Source organism: Anas platyrhynchos, chromosome 6 (assembly GCF_047663525.1).
Source record: "Anas platyrhynchos isolate ZD024472 breed Pekin duck chromosome 6, IASCAAS_PekinDuck_T2T, whole genome shotgun sequence".
NCBI classification, from domain to species: Eukaryota; Metazoa; Chordata; class Aves; order Anseriformes; family Anatidae; genus Anas; species Anas platyrhynchos.
The window spans coordinates 16,868,294-16,883,728 of NC_092592.1; the positions used below are offsets into that span (position 1 = coordinate 16,868,294).

Consider the following 15,435-nt stretch of genomic DNA (forward strand, 5'->3'; position numbering starts at 1 on the left):
TTGTTTCAGAGACGTTGCTTTATAAGAATACTGCCATGTCAGGAAGCATATGAAGTATTTTGAAACTGCATCTGAACTGATTTCCATGGAGGTCTTTTGGATCTGTGTCACATTTATTCAGGCATTGCTCCTAGGATTGTTCTGATTTTTTTTTTTATCTTCTTGCTATTTTAATACAAATGTGTTCTGCAGCTCAACTAATGGAGTACCAGTAATACTTGGTTGTTTGGTGTGCACAACTATAATTTCTTCATCTGTTTTCCCCCCCCAGCATTAACTTATATTTTTAAATCACAGGGACTAAGCTGAATAGTGACTTCTGATACATACTCATAGAATATGTTACTCCATGTAGAGTATGGTGTGACTGCCTCTAATAATGCTTCCCTTATGCTTTTTTTCGTAGTTGATACTGAACTTTTTTAAGCTTGCATTAACTCAAATAGAGTTCATTCTATTTTATTAACTCATGTTTTCTCATCTCACTCATCTTAAAAGCAGAGCTGAAGATTGCAACAAATACATTATTGCTATGACATGATGAAAAAAATAAAAAATAAAAATGTAATGTTACACAAAGCACCTGAAACTAAGTGATAATTACTATGGTCATTAAGCAACCTGTCTGCCTTTAATCAGGGACCTGTTTGCAGAACATGGGCTTGATGAGGAAGACAATAGCCGAATGATAATAACAAAGCTTTGCTAGGTTGGGAGGACGTGGGGAGGAACATATATACTTCACCATCTGCATGATCTACCTGTAATCGTTGAGTTGAGGTGGAGGATGAGTTGGAAGAGAGCAGAAGCTGAAATGCGTTACTGTAGAGCTGCACTGAAAGGTATTGGCAAATTGTGTGGTTGCATCAGCGTGGTGTGGCTGTGTGGGCTCTGTGTTGGCTGTTCTTTTGCCTTTCTGCTTGGTTTTTGAAAGAGAATGGAAAAAGGACATGAAAAATCTTGAGTTACTGTTGCTATGTTGTTTTTTTCACTCTTATGCTTCCTTTGTGCTACCTTTCTCTCTTTCTGGCGAATTTCATTATGGTGTTGATATGCATCTTGTACAGGGTATTCTGTGTTTTAGCTATTCTTTGCGGTAGTAAAGAAAGTTACTGTCCACAAGCAAAACTAATGGAAACAAATTGCCAGTATCCCTTTATGAAAGGAAGAACACTTTAACTGGCAAATCAAGCAGTCTGATGTCCTATGCAGGCATTATTTTGTATGATTCCTGGGAAGAAATCTGCAATGTGAAGAAGTGAAGCATTCTGAGACTAGAATCAGGCTTTTCTTGTGGTTTGGTTATGATGGTGTCATAGCCCACTTCCCTTTTACAGTGCTCAGTATTGTATGAGGTTCTTCAGCTTAAGTCTCAACCACCCTGGCTTCCTGTGGTTGCCTTGAGACTGATTAAAAACCACACATGGGGGAAGATGATTCTTTTTTTCCTTCAGATATAGAAATTTTTTTCTTCATATAGGATAGTATATATGATATGGCTACGTGCCATGGCGTAATTTCTTCATGAGCCATGTTAACCTTTTTAGCTTTGTAGAGAACCTGTAGCAGGCAATTCTGCACTGTAGCTTTTCATTATGTTTGTTCCTGTATTGACAGTTTTTCCATAGATGTCAAATGATTTCTGGTAATAGCTTGGCAATAGATAAAATGGCTTATTGAAACATTTTCAGAAATGTTGGACCACCTCATACTGGTCTGCATGTCCCTGATACTTTATAAATAGTGTAATAGGCAGGAAAGTATTCCTTCTAAGTGATGTTGAAGTTATGAACGTGTGAATGTGATGTCTCCAGTTCATACCCCACAACTAACCTTCTTCCATTTCTAACCATGTATAGAGGAAACAGTCTCACTAGCAGTTGACACTGTAAAATGAAGGCATTACAAACCTGGATTTTTACAGCCAGGACTTTCTACAAGTGGCTTCTTTGTAAATGGAAGTCTTGCTAGTCACTGTCCTCAAACATATGGTGTTTTCATTTCTGTACCCACCTCCCCAAATGTTTTTGTTTTTAAGGTCTCACTGAACAGAACTTGTCCTGGAAATTCTGTGGGAGGGTTTGTATTAGCGGTGTTATTTGTAACGAAGCTTTGAATTTGCAGCTGTAGCAACCTTTTTATCCCAAACTGGGGATCAAATGGAAATTGTTGTGTTTTGGACATGCCACAGCCTATATTTTGAATGGAGTGAGGGACATTAATGCATAGCTTTTCTGGGAGAAGTTGATTTACTCTAACAACGTTAGTTCTGCACGGTGTGTGTTGAATGGAGCGTGGCCGAAAGTATTTTTTTTTCTGAGGGTTGCCTGGCTATCGTGGAAGACCTCGTTGATCAAAGGCATCAGTGGGGCTGCAGTGTGGAAATGTTTTTTTTTTTTTTTTTTCTTTAATAAAACATGTTCATAGTTGAACTTGTTTTAAAACCTGTTTAAAGAGAAAAATAATACATGTAGCTGATGTTTCTATAGATGATGTTAAAAAGAGCATTTTTGTATACACACATGCATTGCTAGGCACATCTGTGATGTATACTGTCACAAGGCATTCACGCAAAGGTGATTTTTAAGCATTTTGTACTGAAGATATGAAACCTAAGTAATAACTGTTCTTGTTCCTTTTCCTTTGCAACAGTTAGTGTAATTTTTCAGTAGTGAGAATGGGTTTCAGAAGGAACAAGTTGCAATAAAATAGCTTTGTAAGTTTTCAAAGTTCTGTAGCATTTCATCCTAAATACCAGTTTCTCACTCCACAGAAAAAAAAAAGAAGTGACTAAGGGTGAAAATGATTAAGAGTTACAGAGTCTGCAGGAATTGCATTTTGTGGGGGCTGTGCAGAGATAGTTCTGTACCTCCAGCAAAACAGGATCTGCTGCCTGTTTTGTGGAAAAGTAAGCCGAATGGGGACCACAATCACCTTTTTGTGAAGCCTGATTTGAACAGTCGGTAGCTTCTTGTACAGTCCACAGGCAAATATAGGGACAGACTCATGGGACACGGTGAATAGCATTTGTCTTCACTATCTACTTCAGTGACGTGGCACTTAATTACATGAGATAAGTATCTCATGGGGGATGTAGACTTTGCTTTCGCTATGTTTTATATTACCACATGCATGGATTTTGTAAAAGATGAAATATTACAAGATAAATTCATCTTGTAGTCTAGTAAATTGCAATTGCCACCCCATCGAGTGTCACTGTCAGAGCAGCTGTAGGGATATTAAGGCTAAGTGACATTAGCTTCAGCTGTAGCTCCAGTTTCTTCAAGTTCTCAATTTAATCTTTCTCCAGCTGTCCAAAAGCTTTTCACCTTCTTCTAAAATTCTTGCTCCATCCATTCGTCCGTAGTATTTTTGTTCAGACAAATATGCCCACCCAATCTTTTAGTTATGCCTTCTTAACAAAGAAAATATCACTTTATAGGGGTTTGTCTTGACGGAAGTGTGGGTTTTGTCATTGCAGTTTTCTCAGCGTGCATATACAAATCATCCTGACAGCCTTCCTGCCAGTCATGGCTAGGCACAGAGGCAAGAGGATATTTTTAAAATGACGTTACGACTTATTTTTTAGGATTTTCTGGTTCATATGTCTTATTCATCTTAAAATGTGCTGTTAGGGCTTCAGTACTGCTTGACTGTAATTGTGGAAAGCATGTGCGTGCTAAACTGCAATTGTAGTCTGTATTATATAGGATTTATTTGCGTTGAGGTTGCTCCAAGTTTTCTGATGGGAAATAACCTGTGTAATAAGAGTAATTCTTGCTTTTCAAATAGGTGTTTTGCTATTTACGTTTTTAAATTTAGTATGTTTGCTTAAATATCAAAATGCATGGAGAAAACAGATAGTCATGCCTAATGTGGCTGTGTGCTTCAAGTGTGCTCCATGATTCAGAGTGCAAGGTCAAGGCAAATGCCCATTTACCTTGTTACCCTCAATCCTTGCGGTAATTCCATGCCACTTGAAACTATCTGCTTCAACCTTGTAGTCACAGGGACACAAAAAGCACCTTAGAGTGCTCTGGAAGTTTGTTAGGAGGTTTGACACAGAGAGCAGGACGCTAAGGCATGTGTTCCCCTTGAGATGGCCACTCGATACGTGAGCATTGTATATCATAACGCAGGGTTTTCTCCTGTCCTCATCCTGTTGTTAGCAACTGCGTTGTAAGTAGTCTGTTTCCTATCCTGTTTTATCAGCTTCTTCCATGCCTACATCACTCAAAATAAGGCTGTGTTTTATGGATATTTCTGGTCTTTCAAAGCTTTACCGTTGGAGAACAGACTTATAACCACTGTGAGTGATACTAGTATGCTGGCAGCTTCCCAGAAAGCCGTCTGCTTCCCATTAACTTTGGAGAACATGCCCAGTAATTTAACAACTCTGAAGGTTGATTTCTCTTTTTTTTCATGCTGTATTCTACTGGCTGAAACTTATAGCTGTCTAAAAACATGAGTTATCTTTTTTCTTTGTTTTTGTTGTTTATAGAAAGAACAATAGGAGTATAGTGCACCATGAATAGACTTACTGTGTTCTAAATGCAATTTTCATCTGAAGTTTCAAAAATAGTAATAATGCTTTCAGTCATATCTAGACGCATTCATGTTCCCCTTGTGAATGTAGGCTACTGCATTTGGCTTAAAATCTCATCAATCTTGCAACCATGGAGGTTTGGAATAGGGGAAAAATAGTTTGATGTCAGTTTACAGTTTTGGGAAGGTAAGTCCAGACACATCTTGCTTCCGTATATCAGCAGTGATGCTTGGTGATTTTTTTTCCTGCTTTTGAAGAAGTTAATCTAGCCACATTTACTGTCTTGTACTAAGACCTGCAACAGAAAAACAATGCCATTTGTTTCAAATGACATCTGTTGATTTAATCCAAAACGCAAAATTTACCTTGATAAATGGAATCAAGTAAGCAACCCACTTGCCTCCTAATTGTGTTGTCACTTGATGTAATTATTTAAGACTTGTTTTTTTTCACGTTGTGCATTATATTTTCCAGCTATAGTTCCATGTAGTTCTATAGTTTTATATTAAAAAAGCACCAGCAAGGTGCTTTCCTAGAGAATTTACTGAAGTGGAAAACCACTGTTTGTTGAATAAAAAAATATAACAGGTCAATTGTCTTGAAGTAGCTAGCAGGGACTCGAGTGAAACAATTTTTGTTCTTCATTTTCACATGTTCCTAATCTAATTACTCCAGGACCTAATCATCTTTTCCCTGTCTCCCGTCCCTTATTTGTTGGCAAGTGGAAGATAAAGGCATGGTCTCTAGTTGGGAAAATAAAGTATTATTTTTCTGAGTAGTGTACAGGAGGTACTTGATGTGATGTTGTATGTTCTAAGAGGTTATGTGTTGGTTTGGAGGGGGACTCCTGGCAGGGACTTCTTGCACTGTTGAAAATAGGGCTGTTTGCTCCCAGATGACAGCTTTTTTTTTTTTTCCTTTTCTTCACTTCTCCCAAAATGCTAGTCATAATAGTGCCCCTTCCCCTGAGTAGTAAAGCTTGTATCTTTTTCTTCCTAAGAGAGACAAAATTAAATAGAAGGTAAACTGAAGAAGCTGCCCACAGTAAGAAGATGAGCAATGCCTTAAAGCAGATAAAAGTTTGTGATAAAGAGCTAGGACTTATCTCTTTCTGTTGTGAGATGTAAGTAGGAGATAGGAGCCACCTCCACTGAGGAGGGATGAGGCTCAGAGCTGGAATTATGCAGGGCTGTCAGGCTTCTACTGGTGAGGAAAATGAAGGAGTGCAATTGCCAGTGTGGATTTCCTTACCCTGTTTCTACTAGTTCTACCAGTTACTTCTCTTCCCAATCTTACAGGAGGGGAATAGTTAGAAAGATCCTCAGTACTTCTGAAAACACAAAGCCAGTTGTAATACCTCTGCATTCCAGTAGAGAGGAACACGATGGCCTGGTTGTCTGATCTGGACTCTCTCTGAATGTTAATCTTCTATGAAATACTGTGCTTTCTGTCATGCTTAGCTGCAATAAATGCTGATGCTTTTTTGTTGCATGTTGCTTTTATTTTTACCTACTGCTAATTACGTTTAGGTGATCAATGTACGTGGCAGGGGGAAAGAGAAATCATTCCAGGTCCTCAGCTGCCCAATATGTTGTATCTGGTGGGTTCTGGACTTCTCTAGCCAGGGGGATCATAACCTGCCAGGCAGACAAGAATCAGTGGCTGAACAACTAATCTATGCAAATATCCTCCATGCTTATGGTGAGCTGAGGAACTGCGGAGATAATTTTTAAAAAGCACTTAATTTGTGACTGGAAGCATGTCATCTTGAGAATCAGGTCATCCATGCTGTATAATTGGTTCTTCAGGATTTACTAAAATACTGTTTGTGCGCTGTGCCCAGACATGAAGTGCTTTATAGTAGTGACTATTATTCGTTATTCCCAGAATGCTCACACAGGCTCATAGACATAGCAGGGGGAGATAAGTGTTGTAAACAGGCGAGGTGCTTCCTTTGACTTGTTAAATAAAACATATTTGCCTTGTATAGGTTTCCAGGATAGGGATGTTGCTTTCCTATCCAAAAGGCCATTGTAGGTCAGATACTCCCAAGTTTCCTTTCTCAAAGATTTTCTACCAGCTCCCCTTTCCATGTTGTAATTGCTTCTGTACATCATCACCAACAAAGCACTTGAGGCTGTGCTTTTTGGGCAGAGAATTCTTCCATGTTTTTTAAAATGAAACAGGTTCCAAATCTTCCTGGATGCAGCTTGGGCTTGCTTTTGAATTTTAAAGCTTCTATATGCCTTGGAGGATGCTTCTGCTCAGTTTATCTTAGTTCCAAAGACTGAACAATCAGCTCCTGTGTGTCATACATCTGGAGCTGAGGCCAACTCACCAGCTTAGCTTTCCTGTTGAGTGCTTGGGCAATGCAGAGAGTTTGAATAGGTGGGACAGGGACTTCAGCAAATCTCCCTCAGTTTACGCCCTTCTTTCACCTTTTTCTCATTTGAATTACATTTGTGCATTGAGTGCCTTTGTACTGATAATTTGCCTAGGGAATGGAGAAAAACATAGTTTATGAAACTGAAAAATAAGTATGACCAGCCTCCAAGCTCATATCTGTCAGAACGTATTACTGAATACATGCAGAAAATGTTCTAAAAAACAGGAATGCTCTGCAGATCAAGTCTCACTGCTTTATCCCATTATCCTCACGGTGAAGATAGCAGCATGAGGTTATCTGGCGTTGCCCTTGATCAAAAAATAAATATGAACAGATAGAAAGCCTATAATATTTTTTTTTAATAGTTAGAAACAAGCTATTTTTTCTTTTTCTTCCTTCAGGGATTTCTACGATAGTTTGGATTTCATTTCACTTTTTTTTTCTTTTTCTTTTTCCATTTATCGCTATCCTGTGCATTTAACTGTCTTTCTTTAAAGACCCACCACCATCAAAAAAACAACAACAACAACACAAAACAAACAAAAAACAACCACCGATCTATTTCGTATTTCTGGATGGTTCTTTGCATTTCATTTAAAGTAAAATAGAATCATCATAAGCATTGCTAATTATACATCAAATTAAGCTTTTCAAATGAGAAGTTGCAGTATCTGTTTTCCCAACAGGGTAAGATGTGGAAGCAATGATAAAAATGTGCATGCTATCAATCTTTTCAGTGGAAGAATTTAAGTTGCTGCAAAATTTTCTCTGGTGTTCGGCTTTTTTTTTTTTCTTTTGGAGCGGGGGAAAAAGAAGGGTTAGTTATATACTTTCACACATACTAAAAGACTTGGAAATTTGCATTATGGATATGGAGATGGGAACCACTTCATAATGGATCAAAGCTATTATTCACATTTAATTTATTTGACATATCTTCAAATGTACTCAAAACATCAATTTTTGGAAGGCGTTATCCATGAAGAGAGAAGAACATTTCTCCTGAGGAACTTGTGGTTTACAGCACCATTGGGAAATCAAACTATTGACCTGAGCTCAGATCCTGTATTTCTCTTTACATACTTAAATTTATACAATAAAACATCTTATTCTTTTCAGACATGTACTCTGTTGGAAGTGGAAAAAATGTAATCAAATGTAACCTAATTGTAAATTAAACATCTTGAGTGTTCCTTCCTTTTTTTTTTTTTTTTGTAATGGAAACATAGAATCAAACTATGTGTTGTAACAATGGGAAATGATGCCATAATGTGCAAGATTAGCTTAAAAACAAAACAAAAACATCTTGTAGAACAGAGCTGCTGTATCAAAAGTAGGAGTAAAACATGGTAGGGTAGATTTTTGTTCTACACTTCCAAACAGTGATACATCTCATCCAGTGCTTATCTATATATCTATATGTCTATATATGTGTGTGTGTGTATGTGTGTATATATATATAGAGAGAGAGAGAGTACAGACTAGTTGAAGTCGGTCTTCACTGTAACCTGTTTGGAACACCTTGATGAGTATGGGTGAAGTAGCATGATAAGAAATGTTCATTTGTTTTATTTGGTGTGGGGATAAGTATTTTCTTACTGCAGAGGAAGATGCATGGTTTTGGTTATAATCAGTGCTTAACTGTCCATTAGCATTTCATACTGGAAGCACTATGTATGTGAGGAGAACAGTGAATGTAAGGGATATCTTTTTTTTTTTTTTTTTTTTTTTAATACTCTGGCATTTTCTTCATGTCATTCCTGTTCCTCTGCATACTGTGCCTTGCTGCCGTTCTATTGATATGGAGAAATGGGAAATAAAATCGAACAATTGAGCCTCCTGGCAGCTGCTTTTTGACACCATCTTCAGTAGAAGCATACCCAGTATAGTCATAGTCTGTTCGAAGAGGGAGATGTGAAGCAAGCTGTCCAGTGTGGTGGTTTTATGGTGCTGGGCAGCTAAACACTACAACCTCTCTCTCGCTCCCCCTCCTTAGATGAAGAGGGGAAGAAGTAAAGCAAAGAAAACTCATGGGTTGAGATAAGGATAATTAAATTAAAGGGAAATAATATTAATAATAATAATTAAAGAAAGATTATTATGAACTAAACAATTTAACTAAAGGGGAAAAAAAAGGGAAAGATGAAAAGGGAGGGGGAAAGGGGAAAAAAGGGAGGAAAACAAAACAAATGAAGGCTATGTGGAAGTGCAGAGGAAAGAAATTAAGCAGGGCCTCAATGCACGTAGCCAGTGTTCGGGAGGAAGACTGATGTTTTCACGAGAGCCCACCCCTCCTCTCTTCTTCCTGTTTCCACCTTTTATTGCTGAGTGTGACATCACATGGTATGGAATATCCCTTTGGTTAGTTTAGGTCAGCTGCCCTGGTGATGTTTCTCTTCTCACTTTTTGCCCACCAGTAGACACAACACTGGTGTGATAACATTGCTGTTCCAGCTACACGTGCAGAGCACAGCACTGTATGGGCTGCTGCAGGGAAAGTTCACATTCCAACCAGACCCAGCACACTCACCAGAGGTTTGAAGTGAAGCAGAGACATCACAGCACAGGTGAAGCCTGCCTGTGGAGGCGCAAGTTTTACTGCCTCTTCCTCTGTTGATATGGGAACTGTTAAAACACATGCATGTTTATACAGTTAAATGAAGAGGTTGCACAATGTTACCTATTCTATTTGCTACTCCAGGCCATCCAACACGCTTGTTTAAGGTATATCTGTGCTGGCACCAGTAGTCCCAGTGCACTGTAAACCTGAACCTGAATGTTAGAGCTGTCCTCACTCAGCCTTCATGCCTGATAAATAGTGCTGCTGGTGAGGCAGCATCCTTCTCTGTTTTTTGCCTATGAGATGCAGGCAGGAGGAGGTTGAGGTAGCTGCTCTTCCAAGCAGGGCAGCTCTTGGCTTATTTACTGGCTCAGCTATTTCTTTCAGGTGGAAGGCCACTCTTTCTGTCCTTGACAGCTCTGATGTGTGCTGTCAGTGTGCCACATTCCATTTCTCTGGTGTTGGAGTCTTTTTCTCTTTTGTCTTCTTGTGCATCGCTGTCTGAATGCTGGACTAAGGCATTACATTCACCTTTGGAATCACATTCTGGACACGAACTGCATTCAGCAAGTGCTCTTTTTCAGTCTGTGACTGTTCCGGAGAGGCCTGTTGCACTCCATTAGTCTTAGTGTGCACTGTCATGTAATGATGATGGCAATACCACTTGGTGTTAGGGGTGTAATTTCAGCCTGTTGTACATGTATCGCCTATCCAGTAAGCTTTAAAATTTTTTCCAGAAGGATGAAGTGAGTAGCATATGACTGCCAATAATGCTGGCATTTTTTTTCTCCTCATAATTGATCTAATGGTGAATATTAGGCTCATAAAAATACTTGCATCACCAAGATATGCCTGGTTGTCATTGATAGCTCAAATTCTAAGTTATTCTTTGTATGCTCACGGCTGTTGCTTCTTACCCAGACCTATTGGCTTAAGAGGTCATTGTTTTCAAGTCATGAGCTACTCCATGACTTGCTAGAGTTGGAGCAGTTATAGTCATATTTTCCCCAAAAAATCATCTCAAGAAACTAAAGACCCACCTAGCATGTCGATATCCTTGCTGCGTACAAAAAAGCTCTCTTGACTCAAACTGTTTTAGCCTTCAAAGAGGAGTTTATCATCAAGGAATGACAAAAAAGCTGGAAGAGTGACCCCCTTGCAATACTTGTGTCAAATCAAGCAAACTAGCCAGCCCTGTCAAGAACTGCCTGGACGGGTAGCACGGACTCCCATGGTTTTCTACGACCATGGAAGAAGGGTAAGTAGCCACACGGGTGCCCTATAGAGAAGAGGCCAAAAGTGGGACAGAGGTGCATGCTGTCACCGCTTCCAGACGAGTTTCCAGCGTTCCCCACTCCCTGCCTCAGACAGGAGAGTGAGCATTGCTATACTGGGGCATCCTGGAGAAAGAAGGCCCTGTCACGTTCAGCTCCCCACGTTGCCTTTCCCTTTTGGAAGCGTACAGCTGCCCATGCCAGCTGAGGAGGTAGCAGGCCGCTGCTGCTGGCGAGGGAGGGGAAGTGCTGGTGGGTGGTGCAGCTGCAACCAGAAGAGGCATGAAGATCACCCTGGGGATTTCTGCAACAAATTATTGCTGTAAATAGTTCGTAGGTAATAGGCTTCTGTAGTAATCACCCGGTACAGCAGAGCACTTAAGGACATGCTTAATTATGTTGTTTAAAAGAGAGCATAGGCGTGGTTTCTTTTTTATACCTGTGTGTTTGTCTTCTGAAAAAATATATTCTATGTTTTAAATATGTTCTTAATTGATATCATTACCTTCTCCACTCCTTCTTCTGAGGTCATTCGTATCAGTACTTGGCATGTTCATTTCTGGAAACTTGTTTGGTTAAGCTATTACCTTTGCGAGAACTTGTACGTGTCTGGAAAGGTTCTGTACAGACACACATAACACTTGCTCCAATTTGACCAATTGTAGCGAGGATTTTCAGTCACTTCACCATTCGTTCAACGATTTTGTTCCTTGCAGCACGCACTATGCTGTAGTGCCATTTGTACAGTTGCGAGGAGCTTCCTGTTACTGGTTACCTCTTCAGGAGGACTTACGCCTAAGTCTGTAGGTGACAGGGACTTGTACCCTGCTTGCTGACCAGAGCCTTGGACTGTGTGCCTACAGAATTGATATATTTAATACATAATGTGTATGTTTAATATATATATTACTCTACATTAAATATATATATATTTTTAATACGGAATTACTTCTGGAAGGAGGATTTCTGGCTTCTCCAGCACTAAGTGTGTGTGGGGGGGGGAGGGGGGAGGAAGGGGGGAAGCTCTATATTTTGTTGGTTATTTTTCCTTTTATAAATGAAAGCAACCAGGTAGAGTGTTGAAAAATTGTAAAGGAAATGGGAAATCTTAGACTAAATAATCTAGTTTATCTATTTCTTTTCTGTTACCATTTCAAGTAACAATTGTTGTGAATTGAAAGATGGAAGAAGCCTGGATGCAAGCCATCTTCTATATGGAAAGGCATGTAGTTTTTTCCATTGTAAGAACACAACAAAGTTAAACGTAGAGCCTTGGCTGAGGTATCTGAATGAAACTATTCATCTCAGAGCACTTTTTTTTCCTGTTGTTGTTTTCTGAAGAGGGGAATACTGAGCAGCATATGAGTAGATATTGTATAACCATAACTTCTTCAATCAGTTGCTGTTTTAGTTCTGGAATAGTAACAAAGGCTGCTGTTTAAGAAGTGCATTCAAACTGACAAAAAATACTTATCTCACAAGAAACATACAGTGTGCTAGAATTGTAGAAATCAGAAGTATTCAGAGTTGATAGCTTTGTAAGATGAAATTGTGTGTGGGCAAGTTGAGATGAAGTGTATAGTATTGGGGGGGATTCCTTGACTTTGATATATTCTCTTAATAGTACAAAGAATTGGCCTAAAGGCAATCCCCCCAGCCCCCCTGAAGTTGTAAACACCATCATCCCTTGGAATGGTTATGGCTCAAGTACTTTTTTCTTTTGTACTTCATTCTCTTCCGGTACTACTTTGACCGTACCATTATCATTAAAGCAGGTCAATTCTTACGTTTCGACTACATTTATGAATGGGTGTAGATATGTGTGTGTTTGTGTGTTCCTGATGACTTGTTCTCAAAATGAAAAAAGTGAACTGTGGCTGTCGTTTGTTCTGGGAGAAGTCTGAGCTGCTAGAAAAAAGCTCAAGTTAGGCACTTGATAGATGTTGCTGTTGCCTGCAGTAGCAAGCATGCACCCGGCATGTTCTGCCATGTAAAAACCCAAGTACAAGGCTGAGAGTTCATGGAGTATTGGATGCAGTAAGAGGCTGTTCTCATTGAATCAGTGCTTGCTTTCCTTGTTACCTAATAGATTTCTGGTCTTCTGAATACCAGTGTCTGCAGTTTTAAATACCTACCTGTAGTTTCTTTTTTCTTCCATGTAGGTTTGGTTATGGCATGTTGTGTCTACAAACATAATTAAGTGGTTACTTTGATTTAATTCCAAAATGTAAATTAAATTTTAAATATAGCATTTAGTTCAGGGTTTAATTTTATTTTGCCATTCATATTACCTGATTGCACAATTATTTGGTGAAATAATATGCTACAAAGCTCTGTGTATATCTATGCAAATTAAATGAAGTTTAAATTTCTTTTCACCATTGCAAATTTTGTAGACCTACTGTTACAGATAACTAATGTATTTCTAGGGATCTGGTATTTACCACCCTCATCCCACACCAATTTCTTCCTTCTGACTGTGTAAGTATGTGGGTATGTTTTGAAAATCGTTTCCTTTCACTTAAATCTTTTAGGGTCAGTTGGAAAGGGCAGACTGCATCATCCTTTAGAAATCTCAGCCATGTTACTTGCAAAGTGTCTGGAAAATAGCTTCATGTAGAAATAAAATAAAATTGTCTCTAGAGAGAGAACTATCTTTGCAAACTTGAGCTTTCCCTGAAGGGACTGCTGAATAACAAAATGGGCAGCCAACAAGTCTTTCGTCAAACCTCGAGAATTGGTTAGTGTGCTAGGAAAAGTAGGTGTGAATATATTACTGTCGGAGGTTAAATGAAGCTAGCAAGGAGAATTGAAGGTAGTCAGAAATGTTACTTTTGCCACAGCTTAATGACAGGAAGCAATAAAAAATTAAAAGATGTTCAGATGTAGAGCTTAGGGATATGGTTTAGTGGGGACTGTTAGCGTTAGGTCAGAGGTTGGACTCGATGATCTTGAGGTCTCTTCCAACCTAGAAATTCTGTGATTCTGTAATATTCTAAGAGGTGTTTGTTCCCGGCCCAAATAATGACATGTTAGGTAACTCAGTGCATCATCTGTCTGTCCTTTCTTCCCTCCAGAATAAAAAGGGATGTATAACCTCCATATTTTTAAGAATTGTTGCTAAGCTCTCAACTCAATGGTATTCTTAAAAAGCTGTATGTACCACAGCATCGGAGGGGTTGGGAGAGACTTCTCTGCGATGCAGGTTGGAAGGCGCTGAGGAACAGTGACCAGGTGTTTTCTCCATGTCCAGCTTTTCTGTTTGCCAAGTGAAGTTTAAGGGTGTATATATAAACTGTTATGCATTTGTTTTCCAAAGCATCAACTGCTGTGCACATTTAAAAATACTTCATGGCACTGCACAGTAGGACAAATTGTGCTCACTGCTACTACAGTCATTTCCTTCTTTTGATTTATTACCTTTCCTTCCATATCACTTTTCCCAGTTTTTGCTTTCGCTGTGTTTTTTTTTTTTTTTCTTTGTAGCAGCTCTAATTTCCTTATACAGCTTACTCTGCCTGTTTTCTCAACTCATTTGTTGATACACTGGGTATAAAATGCTTCAGGTTTTTGCAGGGTGTAAGGACTTCTCAGAACTGACTTAAGCTGCGTTTGTTCCTAGGGTAGTGGAGTCCCACACTAGGTTGGTCCAGGGGTCCTGCTGATACTGGATATTTATAATAATCAGTTGATCATTGCATTTGGGCTTTATAGTTAACCTTGAACAAAATGGATGAGCCAAAATATTTACTTGCCAAAGCCCTTGAGTACAGATATGAAGAAAGAAACATTTCATCACTTCACATACGGGAAATGTGCTCTGACGCTGATAGCTGAAAAGATAATTTCATTTCATTTATGTCAAGCTTCATATTCTAGTTGCAGGCTGGAGACATGCTGCTGCTTGTGTGCACAGGTGTGTTTTTTGTTTGTTTGTTTAAAGAAATTATATTGACCACAGTTCTGTTAAACCTTTTTTAGAAGTGGTATCACTTGCAGATTTATTGGCAATGCTGTATTTACACCACACTAAGTCCTCTGGCCATAAAAAGCCAATTAAACCTTTTTCCAAAAAGATATGTTCGTCTACCAGCAGAAACTGGGGGAGCATTTGGAATTTTTCTTTGACTGATGCTGTGTAGGATGAAGATGAGGAAACTTCCCTGGGCTCCAGGACTAACTAGCATCATGTTACTGCTTTAAGGTATTCTCTAGATTAATCCTGCCAGATGACTTGTCTGATTTCCAAATTCACCTTCCTTCTGCAGTTGTAGTGAGCAATGCCATCCTCCAGGCATGGCCTAGGAGGAACCCAGATGGTGTCTGTGGCCTTTTGGTGCTGATATCTGGAACTCTGCGGCCAGCTCTCCAGCTACTCTGTGTTCAGGTTCAGCAGGCTTGAAGCATGAGGTCCTGCAGATAGAGACCATTGGCAGCAAGAGCAGCGTGCTTGAACAATTCCTTATCTTGCTTTTATCTATAGAGATGCCTCAGCTTCTTATTTGCCCTGTATGTGACAGTAAAACTCAGAAAATGGTCCAGATGGATTACATAGTGGCCTTGGAAAAGACCTTTACTAAATGTCTGACTGATGAAAACCAGTCACTCTAGGTGTAGGGCAGATGAGAAACTTTGTAGAAATGGATATGTCTGAAGTGCCCCGATCTGT

At 39.3% G+C, this 15,435-nt stretch overlaps 1 protein-coding gene across 4 annotated transcripts in view; it reads left to right on the forward strand.

Moving 5' to 3' along the window:
* DLG5 (discs large MAGUK scaffold protein 5) overlaps window positions 1-15,435 on the forward strand; it is a 107,168-nt gene that overhangs the window by 16,829 nt on the left and 74,904 nt on the right. The window contains exon 1 of one of the 4 annotated variants that reach the window (XM_072039502.1): window positions 757-842. The exons of the other annotated variants lie outside the window; for them this stretch is intronic. Coding sequence (XP_071895603.1) covers window positions 788-842 — 55 coding nt within the window. The 5' untranslated portion in view covers window positions 757-787. Of the gene's footprint in view, window positions 1-756; window positions 843-15,435 lie in introns of those variants that run through there. 4 annotated transcript variants of the gene reach the window in all.